This window comes from Pelophylax lessonae (genome assembly GCF_965119305.1).
Source record: "Pelophylax lessonae genome assembly, chromosome: 1".
In the NCBI taxonomy this organism is placed as follows: domain Eukaryota; kingdom Metazoa; phylum Chordata; class Amphibia; order Anura; family Ranidae; genus Pelophylax; species Pelophylax lessonae.
The window spans coordinates 687,722,128-687,734,503 of NC_138768.1; the positions used below are offsets into that span (position 1 = coordinate 687,722,128).

The window sequence follows — 12,376 nt, forward strand, 5'->3', positions numbered from 1 at the left end:
TCCAATACAATATTCTCAGAGTTTTACCCCCACGCTTTATCATATATTTTTATGTTATTAGCTGCCATTGCCAATATGGCATCATAACCCTGCCTATCCTCACCGTACTGGTCTTATAATGAGCATAGTTCTGCTGCCTTGTATTTATTGGGCTCTAATTAATTCCTTGTATTTATTGGGCTTTTTTACATGTACGTAATTATGCACAGCCGAGCCACCCTGCCGCAGTAAATCTGTGTGGGGCGGTCGGCAAGTGGTTAAAATAATGTCGTCAGCAAAAAGACTGAAAACATGGGGTTTATTTCCAACCGTGATACCATGTATATCTGGATGTGAGCTTATTTAGGAAGCTAAGGGCTCCATTAAGAGATTGAGAATTAGACGGGACAACTGACAGCCCTGACAAGTGCCGTTAGTAATATAAAAAGGATGGGACAGCATAACGTTGACATAAACTTGCGCTAAAGGACATGTATGTAGGGCCATAATGGCTGTCAAAATGGGACCAGAGAAGTCTCAAAGGACTTCAACTAGATACTGCCAGTGAATACGGTCAAATGCCTTTTCCGCATCTAACCCAAGGAGCAAAGAAAGCGTTTTTGAGCTAGCGACATAGTGTATGTCAACGACTCTCCTGGTAGCATGCGAAGCCTGTCTTCCCTTGGTAAACCCCGATTTGTTCTGGGTGTATTAGGGTGGGTAAGATATCAACCAGACGTAAAGCTAAAAATTTTGCATATATTTTTAAATCTATGTTCAGTAAAAAAATAGGTCTAAAGTTTTGGGGCACACCTGGGGACTTTCCTGGTTTAGGTAGTGTAATAGTCAAGACTTTGAGCATTTCATGAGGGAAGGAGGCAGCAGCAGAGCGAAAAACCGCACTAAGATGGGTGGCAAGAATATGCCTAAGTTTTGTAATATTCCCCACTGTAACCTTCGGGTCCACGGGATTTACCGTTGGGTAAGTTAGAGATGACCTTAAGAATTTCTGCTATAGTGAAGGGTGAGTTAAGAACCTCTAGTTGGGAGGATGATAATTTAGGTAGATTAACCGTTTGGAGGAACTTATTAATGTCTGATGGCGAAGGCTGGGGTGTTGATGTCCTTCAGGTTATAAAGCGAACTGTAATATTCACTAAAAAGGTTAGCGACGTCTTGGGGGTTGGTTATTTTTTGCCCAGTAGGGTTGTGTAGGTGAAAGAATCTTGTTTTGCCCCTAAGGCCTTGAATTTTCCTTGCTAAAAGTTTGCTGGCCTTGTTGGCGCCTTCATAATAGGTCATTTTCCTACGTCTAATGGGCCGCTCGTGTGCTTCCAAGAGCTCAGAATGGAGGGCAGATCTGAGGGCAGAATGTTTGGCGCTGAGTGTGGGGGTAGGGTTGGATTTAATTTGTGTCTCTAGGTTTATTTCATATAGGAAGGATTCTATGCGGTGCTGCCTCCTTCTCCTGAACCTAGACCCAAGTTTCATAAATATTCCCCTTATAAATGCCTTATGAGCATTCCAAAACAGAAACTGGTCTGATACTGAGCCTGTATTCATGTGGAAGAAGTCGGTTAGTCCTTTTTCTAGTAGTGTTTTGTGAAATCCGGAATTTGACGGAAGGCTTGATTGGTCCTCCACAAGTAAGTAGGGAGTGGGGCCAACAAGTTTTCAATAGTCATGATAACAGGACAGTGGTCCAATCAGGCTATGTCCTTAATCGAAGACTCCTGTATCCTTTGGAGGAATCCTTTATCTGTAAGAAAGAGATCCAGACGGGTTTAGGAGTTGCGCCACAGAGTAATATGAGAAGTCTTTCTAGGAAGTGTGTAAACAACGCCAGACATCATACAGATCATATGTACACATGAATGATTAGAGAGATGTAGCTCCTCGCTTTCGGGGGTTGGTAGAGTCGAGTTGTGGATCCAGAGGGATGTTGAAATCTCTGCAAAGCAAAAGGTAGCCTTGTTTGATTTTTTTTTCTTCTTTTTTTTATTAACTTGTGTAAAAAACGCAGCTGTCTAGTATTCGGACCATAAAGCTTAATAATGGTGTATCTAGAAGAGTTGATGTTGCAAATCAATATGATATATTGCCCCGCTGGATCTACAGTCTCAGAGATCAAATGAAGCGCTAAGGTATCTTGTATGGCAATCATCACATCCCTTTTCTTAGCGGATGTTGAGGCAAGTGTGACGTGCAGAAAACTTATGTGGTAACACTTCGGGGGGGAGATGAATCACGAAAATGAGTCCTCCTGAACACACAGGCTATCCACTTTGTATTGCAAAGCTGCTTTCCATAGTGACCTGCGTTTTGCAGGATGATGGAGATCTAGAGCATTCATGGAGAGAATATTAAGCAACACGGTATGACACTTGGTTTAAGCTTGGGGCAAATGAGCGTAAGCTCACAAAAAGATTATGCATTTCCGGGGGCATTTGTAGAATGCTTATATTGGATATGCAACAGGTAGTTTTTGCAGAGTGTGGTTTTGTATAAGGGATCCACTCATGTGATGAGGTTACCGGCTCAGAAAAAACAAAATTAACTTAACATAAACAACGTACCTAACATGGTACTAAAAGTAGGGATCGAAGGATCTGGATGGCAATATAGAATAACAAAACTGCTCCAGTGAGTGGGGGTAGTTGTCCACAAACTCAGGCTTCAACGCGCTCCCACAGAAAATTATCGCACTTATTGGTGCTGGTTTAGGGGTCAAGACATGAACTGAATATCAGCAATTGCAACCAGCGGTAATGGTTAAGAGCCCTGAGGGAGATTGCCTCTTTTGGCTGAAGGGGGGTTATATGGAATTCTACCCCAAGATTTTAAGAGCTTTAGCCTGGATTCCAGTAAGGAAGTTCTATGGTTCACACCATCTCTGTATATCAGTAGCTTTATATGTGATGTAGTGATTCCGCAGAGCCTTGGTAATGGAGGTTAGTTTCCTTCTCAGCTGCATTGTATATTGTGAGAAATCCGCAAAAAAATGCAAATTGTAATACAGTTGATGAAAGGATCCTGAAGAGTGAGCCACAGTCATTACCTGATCCTTTGTGAAAAAAATGAATTCTCATCAACATATCTTTTGGAATATGGTCTGGTATAAAGGATGGCTTCAGTATGCGGTGGATGCAATCCATGACCAAATCTGAGACAGGCGACTCAGGCAGTAGAGGTTTGAATAGATCAAGGGCATATTATCACAAATCAGATAAGTGGACAGATGTAGGAATTCCTCTTATTTTCAAATTGTTGCGCCTTGATCTGTCTTCTAAATCAGCCAACTTGGCTTTTATCCAGCGTTGGAAATCTGAATGCTCATCTTGGGCATCTGAGGTCATGTATGTTATGAGCACACTTATCCATTTTGTTCTCTATATGATCAAATCTAGTGCCAATGGATTGAATCTCCACAGTAAAATACTTTAATTGCAGTATGTCAGAATGTATAGAGCTTCTGAGAGACACTAACCTGTCCTTTAGAGTAGTTTCTAATATTGGCTGGTTGGTGGTGGGGAAAGCTAGGATAGAGTCAGGCAGCTCTCTAGTAAAGTTTAATGAGTTGGAGCAAGGGGATAAGCTCATGCATAGAGATTGCTTGCTCTTCTAGTTGTGGCTTTGATTTGGCTGGGCTCCTGTTCACAGGGGTGGATACTGCAGGAGATGATGCTGCTTGAATGGATCCTAGGGAAGTAGAGCTGCCCTGACCATTCGCCGCCAACAACTGGCTACTGCCTCATGAGGAGGAAGGAGAGCCAGCGCCATCTTTCTTTATCCCCCCGTCTGCTTGATGAAAGAAGGCCGTGAGTTTCTGTGGCCGCAGCTGGTCTTTTTCTTTTGCGGGTCATGACTCTGCTGGTGTATGGAGTCAGATCACTCAGAAGGTCGGCTGCAGAAGAGCCTTCCACCGTTGCTTGGAACACTTTTTTGAGGATTCGCGATAGAGCCCCAAAGCTACACGTCCATCCGCCTCACACGCTAGCCACACCCCCAAAAGAAATAGGTCATTAAGTGGTTAACTATGTAACTATGGACTTTATGGTGTCCCTTATGGGGGATCCTGCTAAATGTGGCACTTTAAAGTGGATGTAAATCCCCAAATATACCCAGTAAAGTGAACAGCCCCAGATGATACACAGAGATCAAACAAATCTCTCTACATAAGTTTTACCTGTATATCTGCTGTCTTCAGCTTGCTATATTCTTTACAAAGTGCACATCGTGTTAGAATTTTTCTCCTCCTGCTCAGCACTGGGAGTGTAGTCTTGGCAGACACTGTGAGACAGCTGATTGGAGGAAAGGCACCCTCCCCCCCACTCCACATAGGCAAAGGAAGAAAGGAATACTTTTTCCCCTCACTGTAGAGCCAACCACCCTCTTCCCCCTAGACCATGGATCCTCAAACTACGGCCCTCCAGCTGTTGCAAAACTACACATCCCACGAGGAATTGTAAAACCCTGACATTCACAGACATGACTCGGCACGATGGGAATTGTAGTTCCTGAACAACTGGAGGGCCATAGTTTGAAGACCCTTGCCCTACACTAACACTGTGGGCACACTTTTGCTAGGTAATTTACAAAAGTTTAAAGTGATTGTAAATGATCGCCTTGTAAAACAAGCCATTCAGTTTAAAAATTAAATAAAAGTCAAAACTTGTGTGTACGGATATAAAAACATAAATACGTTTTTCCCCTTTTTTTATAAGTGATCACATTCCATCTGTTCTCAGCTGCATAAGAGCTGGGGGGTTGAGAAGCAGCAGTACATTAATCTTCCCAGTGAAAGGCTGTGCGGGGGGGGCAGTCAAATTAATTGGAGGTGAGTTTCCAGCACCGCTAGAGAACTGACAACGGTGTGGTCAGTATTTATTAGGAAAGCAGAGGGACTGGCAGAAACCCCAGGGATTTTACACAAAGGAAGCAATACAAAGAGACCAGAATACTTTTTCCTACAAGTACACGGTACAGCAGACATATATCAGGGATATGAAATACTGGGGTAACAAACGCTTTAAGAAAACATTATTGCAAATATAGTTCCATTGGCAAAATGCTTATATAAACAAAAGACCGTTCCATTAGGTGATCTAGTGGTTTCCTGTAGGACCCCTATTGTGATGCTAGCAAGCTTTTCATTAAGAAAAATCTTCCAAATAAGCTACAGTTGAAGATTGCTGTGTGGCTTATTTGTTCTGCAAGTCATCACCCAGTGAAGTAAATACTGTCCTGGGCTGTGTGCACTTTACTGTAGATGCTTAATCTTCCTGCACTTTGTTTTGCAGCCTAAAGCTCCACACAATAAAGGGAAACAAGAAAAGAAAGTCATCCATCCCTACAGTAGAAAAGCTGCTCAGTTAGCACGAGAAGGCCATAAACAGGACAGAAGGGAAAAGTAAGTGATCTTTTTTTTTAACACTGTAGCCAACACATGCCTATTGTGGACATAGAATATGTTGTGGTAAAAATTGGGATTCTGTGTTCACTAAGAGGGGACAACAGACATTGGCAGTGTATTGTGTATATTCTACAGTGTTTGGTACAGAGAGCTGAATATGCAGTATATAAAATGCATTACATAGCAGTTTGAGCAGCATTGAGCATATTGTATAGCACATTGCACCAGGTTCCTCTCACATGCTACTGCATTGCATTTCCGAGATTGGCTGAAAGGGGTAAATGGGAAACACTAATAGATTGAATCCATTTTACATAACCCACTGTGCAACCCCTGCTGGCCGTTTCTGTAGAACTGAGCGGGAAAAGGAGGGGGGACTGGCAGCAAGAGCTCTTGCCATAATGTGCAAGTGTGCGTAGAATACTTAACCACTTAAGGACCAAGCATTTTTTTGTTAGAAAACTACGTAGAACCCCCACACATTATATATATATATATATATATATATATATATACAGCCCTCAAATTTTCCACTCGCCTGGTCGCATTTTGCGAGTGGAAAATTCTGTTGGGCGAGCTCTGGGGAAGAGAGGAGAGGAAAGCCGGATAATGTCAGAGCGGCGGATCATCCCGCTGTAATAGCTTCAATTGTAATTGCGGGGCGTTCGCTGACACACACAGTCCCGCCTCCTAGCCCGGCTTCTTTGATAGACAGAACACCTGGCCAACCAGGACGTGTGACGTCTATCAAAGGAGCCGGGCTAGGAGGCGGGACTGTGTATGTCACCGAGCGCCCGGCAATTACAATTGAAGCTATTACAGCGGGATGATCCGCCGCTCTGACATTATCCGGCCGCATACCGATGGGGGGTGTCAAGCCGGCATGAAAATCGATCTCCCAGAGCTACACCGGTACTCGCGCCGATCATCTCCTGTGAAGGCAGCTGCTCCCTCGGTCTGTGCTGCGCTGCTCACGGGTGCTGGAAGCAGGTGAGTGTCCAAGGATTTAGCAGCCTCCCTGTGTGACTGGATAGGAGGAGCGGTGGGGCGGCTGCATATAGAGGAATTGATCTTTCCAGCTGGATGCCTGATTCTCCTCTCTGCAGGCATTGAGCAGCTGCAGGAGGAATATGCAAAGATCAATTCCTCTATATGCAGCCGCCCCACCGCTCCTCCTATCCAACTTCTTTTTTTCTTTTGCTGGCCCCCCAGTGCTGTACAGCCCCTCCCTCTTCAGCCCTCCCAGTGCTCTTCAGCCCCCCTCCAGCCCCCCCAGTGCTCTTCAGCCCACCCCTCCAGCCCCCCCAGTGCTCTTCAGCCCACCCCTCCAGCCCCCCCAGTGCTCTTCAGTCCACCCCTCCAGCCCCCCCAATGCTCTTCAGTCCACCCCTCCAGCCCCCCCAATGCTCTTCAGTCCACCCCTCCAGCCCCCCCAGTGCTCTTCAGTCCACCCCTCCAGCCCCCCCAGTGCTCTTCAGTCCACCCCTCCAGCCCCCCCAGTGCTCTTCAGCCCACCCCTCCAGCCCCCCCAATGCTCTTCAGTCCACCCCTCCAGCCCCCCCAATGCTCTTCAGTCCACCCCTCCAGCCCCCCCAGTGCTCTTCAGTCCACCCCTCCAGCCCCCCCAATGCTCTTCAGTCCACCCCTCCAGCCCCCCCAGTGCTCTTCAGCCCACCCCTCCAGCCCCCCCAGTGCTCTTCAGCCCACCCCTCCAGCCCCCCAGTGCTCTTCAGCCCACCCCTCCAGCCCCCCCGTGCTCTTCAGCCCACCCCTCCAGCCCCCCCAGTGCTCTTCAGTCCACCCCTCCAGCCCCCCCCCCCCCAGTGCTCTTCAGCCCACCCCTCCAGCCCCTTAGTGATCTTCAGCCCACCCCTCCAGCCCCCCAGTGCTCTTCAGCCCACCCCTCCAGCCCCTTAGTGCTCTTCAGTCCACCCCTCCAGTCCCCCCAGTGCTCTTCAGTCCACCCCTCCAGCCCCCCCCCCAGTGCTCTTCAGCCCACCCCTCCAGCCCCTTAGTGATCTTCAGCCCACCCCTCCAGCCCCCCAGTGCTCTTCAGCCCACCCCTCCAGCCCCCCAGTGCTCTTCAGCCCACCCCTCCAGCCCCTTAGTGCTCTTCAGCCCACCCCTCCAGCCCCCCCAGTGCTCTTCAGCCCACCCCTCCAGCCCCCCCAGTGCTCTTCAGCCCACCCCTCCAGCCCCCCCCAGTGCTCTTCAGTCCACCCCTCCAGCCCCCCCCCAGTGCTCTTCAGCCCACCCCTCCAGCCCCTTAGTGCTCTTCAGCCCACCCCTCCAGCCCCTTAGTGCTCTTCAGCCCACCCCTCCAGCCCCTTAGTGCTCTTCAGCCCACCCCTCCAGCCCCTTAGTGCTCTTCAGTCCACCCCTCCAGTCCCCCCAGTGATCTTCAGTCCACCCCTCCAGTCCCCCCAGTGATCTTCAGTCCACCCCTCCAGTCCCCCCCAGTGATCTTCAGTCCACCCCTCCAGCCCCCCCAGTGCTTTTCAGTCCACCCCTCCAGCCCCCCCAGTGCTCTTCAGACCACCCCTCCAGCCCCCCAGTGCTCTTCAGCCCATCCCTCCAGCCCCCCAGTGCTCTTCAGCCCATCCCTCCAGCCCCCCAGTGCTCTTCAGCCCATCCCTCCAGCCCCCCCCCAGTGCTCTTCAGCCCATCCCTCCAGCCCCCCCCAGTGCTCTTCAGCCCATCCCTCCAGCCCCCCCAGTGCTCTTCAGCCCACCCCTCAAGCCCCTTAGTGCTCTTCAGCCCACCCCTCCAGCCCCCCCAGTGCTCTTCAGCCCACCCCTCCAGCCCCCCCAGTGCTCTTCAGCCCACCCCTCCAGCCCCTTAGTGCTCTTCAGTCCACCCCTCCAGTCCCCCCAGTGATCTTCAGTCCCCCCAGTGATCTTCAGTCCACCCCTCCAGCTCCCCCCCAGTGCTCTTCAGCCCACTCCTCCAGCCCCTTAGTGCTCTCAGCCCCCCAGTGCTCTTCAGCCCACTCCTCCAGCCCCTTAGTGCTCTCAGCCCCCCCAGCGCTCTTCAGCCCCCCTCCAGCCCCTTAGTGCTCTTCAGCCCCCCCTTTAGCCCCCCCCCAGTGCTCTTCAGCCCCCCACCCTCCAGACCCTTGATGGGCACTGATGAGGCTGCACTGATGGGCACTGAAAACGTTGTTATTAAAATCTATTTTTGTAACTTCTGCATTAATTCAAAAACATTTAACAGTGTAATTTTGAGATAATTTATGAGGGCGTGTTTAGGGGCGGGATTAGGGGCGGGGCATGGTAGGGGTTGGGTGGGGCAACTGGTGGCGAGTAACCCTTAAGGCCTGGCTAGTAGCTCAGGACTTTAAATTTTGAGCCCTGATATATATATATATATATATATATATATATATATATATATATATATATATATATATATATATACTCTGGAGAATAAAATGGTGATCGTTTCAATATTTTTAGTCACGTGGTACTTGCGCAGCGGCCTTTCAAATGCAAAATTTTTTTTTCACGCGGTACTTCAAAATCTCCATAGGCGACGCTTTCAAATTTTTTAACAGTTACCAGTTTAGAGTTACAGAGAAGGTCTTTTTCTAGAATTTTTGCTCTCGCTCTGACGATTATGGCGATACCTCACATGTGTGATTTGAACACCATTTCATTTGCGGGCACGACTTGCGTATGCGTTTCCTTTGGTGCGTGAGCTCACGGGGATGGGCCGCTTTAATTGTAATTTTTTTTTTTTTTACTATTCATTTTATTTTTTACTTTTAACACTTTTTAAAAAAATAAATAAATCTGACTTTTATTGCTGTCACAAGGAATGTAAACATCCCTTGTGACAGTAGGCTTCTTTCACACGGCCGCTCAGTTTTTTCCTCCGCTGCGGCACTTTTTTTTTTTTTACACGGATGACACTTGTGTCATGCGGTCCGTATTTCCGCATATCATCCCATCCGTTTGCGGATGATATACGGACATAATTTATGTCTATGGGGATTGCGGATGTCAGCGGATGACACCGCTGACATCCGATTTTGCTTCCTTTCCGTTTTTTAAACAGAAGAAAAATAGGGTTCTGTTCCGTTCCAAAAAACGGAACAGCTGAAAGGACGCAAATCGGATGTCAGCGGATGGTTATCCGCTGACATCTGCAATCCCATTGACATGCATTATGTTCGTATATCACCCGCAAACGGATGGGGTGATATACAGACATACGGAGCGCCCGTGTGAAAGGGGCCTAATAGGCAGTGACAGGTACTCTTTATGGAGGGATCGGGGGTTCTTAAAGACCCCAGACCCCTCCACTGCACTTCAAAGTATTAAAAATGCCGAAATTTTTTTAAATCGGTGCCATTGGCAGCCGAGTAAACCGGAAGTGATGCTGCTTCCGGTTTACGTGGTCGGAGACCCGATCAAAGCCAAATCCAGGTTTTGAAGGGACAGCTAGTGAAAAACCTCTGGATGAAGAGGCCATACCCCTTGATCCAGAATCTGATGGCTGAAATAATCTGCCTGCCGATTTCCCACCCCCGGAGTGAACACTGCGGGGAGATCCGGAACAAACCGTTCCGTCCAATGAAAGATGCTAGTCATTTCGATGGCCACCAGGACACTCTAAGTGCCCCTTTCTTGACATAAGTCACGACCGTGGCATAGTGCGATTGGATCCGAATCGGGCTGCTCTAGAGCTGCTCGGTCCAGTAAATCAGACAAAATCTGATCGCTCTCAGTTCCGATACCTATGTAACCTGGATGCTATCGGAAGGAATGACTTCCCCTGGTTGAGCATCAGAGACTTCCTGGTCCGCTTGCTGAACCGGATCCGATTGTCCAGGAAATCGGAATTCTGATTCCATTAGAAAAAAATCTCCTTCAGGAGAATTCGGGTATGAGACTGGGTATACGGTACTGCCTCTAAGAAGGCCACCATCAGTCCCAGCCAATTGACGGACAGCAACATCCGAATCGTTGACTGAACCTTCTGGAGTTTCTCCCCAAGGAGAAACTTTCTTGCCCAGGATGTATCCAACATTAGGCGCAGATAGTTCAGTCTCCTGGTGGGAACCAGGGATGATCTTTGGGAAAGCGAAGAAAACGCTGATGTCCTGCGATGATGGGGATATAAGGATAGGCATCCTAAATGTCTATGGACGCCAGGAAATCCCCCTGATGCAGGGAGGCCACCACTGTTCGGATGGACTCCATCTTTCCCCAAGTCCAGAAATTGGACGCACCTTGCCCTCTTTCCTGGGCATTGTGAACAGGTTCGAATAGAACCCCTGAAACCGTTCAATGTTAGAAGGGAAGAATCGCACCGGTGGAAGTGATCAAAACTCGATCCTGTATCCTGATCGTATGACCTTCCTTTAAAGAGGGATTCCTCAAACGGATAGCGCCTAGCCATGCGTTTTGGAAATAACAGGGGTTCGTTTCAAAACGACCCCATTTGGGTAAAGGAAAATCCTTCGCCCTTTTGGTAGGCTAACAAGTACCAAAAAGGAATCTCAGTCTCAGCTACCTCTGCCGGTGTAACCTCAAGACTAAAGGTTTCCCGGACGGACACAACTAGTGCATCCACCACTCTTGTGCTATGGCGGAGGCAGAAACGTTCTCTTCACTGCTGAGGAGACATTACCTGAGACAACAGCCCCATAAGAGGGACCTGCAGCTGCATTGACCAGCTCCGAATCCGTATCTGAAGTATCAGATACAAAATAGGGGTAGGCGGGGGTCACTTCTTGACCCCCGTCCCTGACAGGCCACCTCCACCCGGGATACCAAAGACTCCAAAAACTAACGAAAATGCATTAAAAATCCCCTAGCGCAACAGCGCCCCTCAGTGTTACCTGCCTTTTTGGACCCCACAGAGAGAGAGAGAGACCCCAAGGCTCATCCGTGCTTGCTTGCTCAGTGCTGTCCTGTTACAGACAGGAAGTCTTTGGCCCTTTTTCCTGGGTAAAGGAGGCGGCTCCGCCCCTTAACACGCCTTCCGGCGCCTCCCCCTGGCTCCACGAGGTGTTTGGTCACCTCAAACATGGCCGCCCCATGCTGGAGACACGAGGCTACGCCAATATGGCGGCCTCGTGCGATCTGCCAGACAATGACGGCAGCCTGTACAGGATTCTATGTTCGCCTGCGGGAGTATCTCGGCCCCACAACCTTCACCCTGATGGTGATAAGCCTGGCCGGTGGTACCGGACCCTGGCGGGCTGCATGCGGTCTGTGGGCCGTCGGAAGGCAGCTCTCTGCCCTTGCTGGAGGAATGGCGATCTGGACTGCAGTGATTCAGGCATAGGCATCGCCCTGTGAACACCTCTGACAGGTAAGATACCTCTTGCTTCATTAGTAATGCCCATTCTAGTACTGCCACTGACTTCAGTCACCCTTACAGTTTTAAAATGACATTAGATAGTCAGCTCCCAAACCAAGCCTCCTGGTTTCTGTTCACAAAAATCACACTCAAATTGGGGGATCTGTGACCTGTTATAGGATAGAGGGGAAACCCATCCTACCATTCCAGAGAGGGGCCCGCGTTCACCACAAACCCGTCAGGGGGAAAGGGGGAACATACTACTCACCATACCGGAACCAGGCGGGCGCCACTCCTGACAGAACCCCTCTCCACCAGGGTGGGGGGGCTGTCGACCAGTATGGACACCGTGACTCTTGGTCATTGGCGTTCAAGCGAGACGTTTAACTCGCAGGGTCAGTCCCCGTCCAGTGGGACTATGTCGCGGCCGACCCAGCGCGGAGCTATGGCCTGCATGCGCTCGTAGGCTGAACTGGGGTGACCACTGGATCTCAACATCCAGCCCGTCGCCCAGTTACAGCTTGCTTGCTTGAAGATCTCACAGGAACACTGGAGAAAAAAGCTGTCTAAAAAAAATCTTTCTAAGAAAAAAATCCTGCCAGGACCGAAGATCCTAGCAAGGCATCTAGGTCCTTACTCCTAACTAGACAGAAAAAAACTGATTTGCTGTAGCAG

At 48.9% G+C, this 12,376-nt stretch overlaps 1 protein-coding gene across 1 annotated transcript in view; it reads left to right on the forward strand.

Moving 5' to 3' along the window:
• Window positions 1–1,487: 1,487 nt before the first annotated feature.
• Window positions 1,488–12,376, forward strand: part of TMA16 (translation machinery associated 16 homolog) — a gene marked incomplete at its 5' end in the record, with an annotated part of 113,646 nt that continues 102,757 nt past the window's right edge. Inside the window, 2 exons of the mRNA XM_082249123.1 lie at window positions 1,488–1,625; window positions 5,280–5,389. Coding sequence (XP_082105249.1) covers window positions 1,488–1,625; window positions 5,280–5,389 — 248 coding nt within the window. The remainder of the gene's footprint in view (window positions 1,626–5,279; window positions 5,390–12,376) is intronic.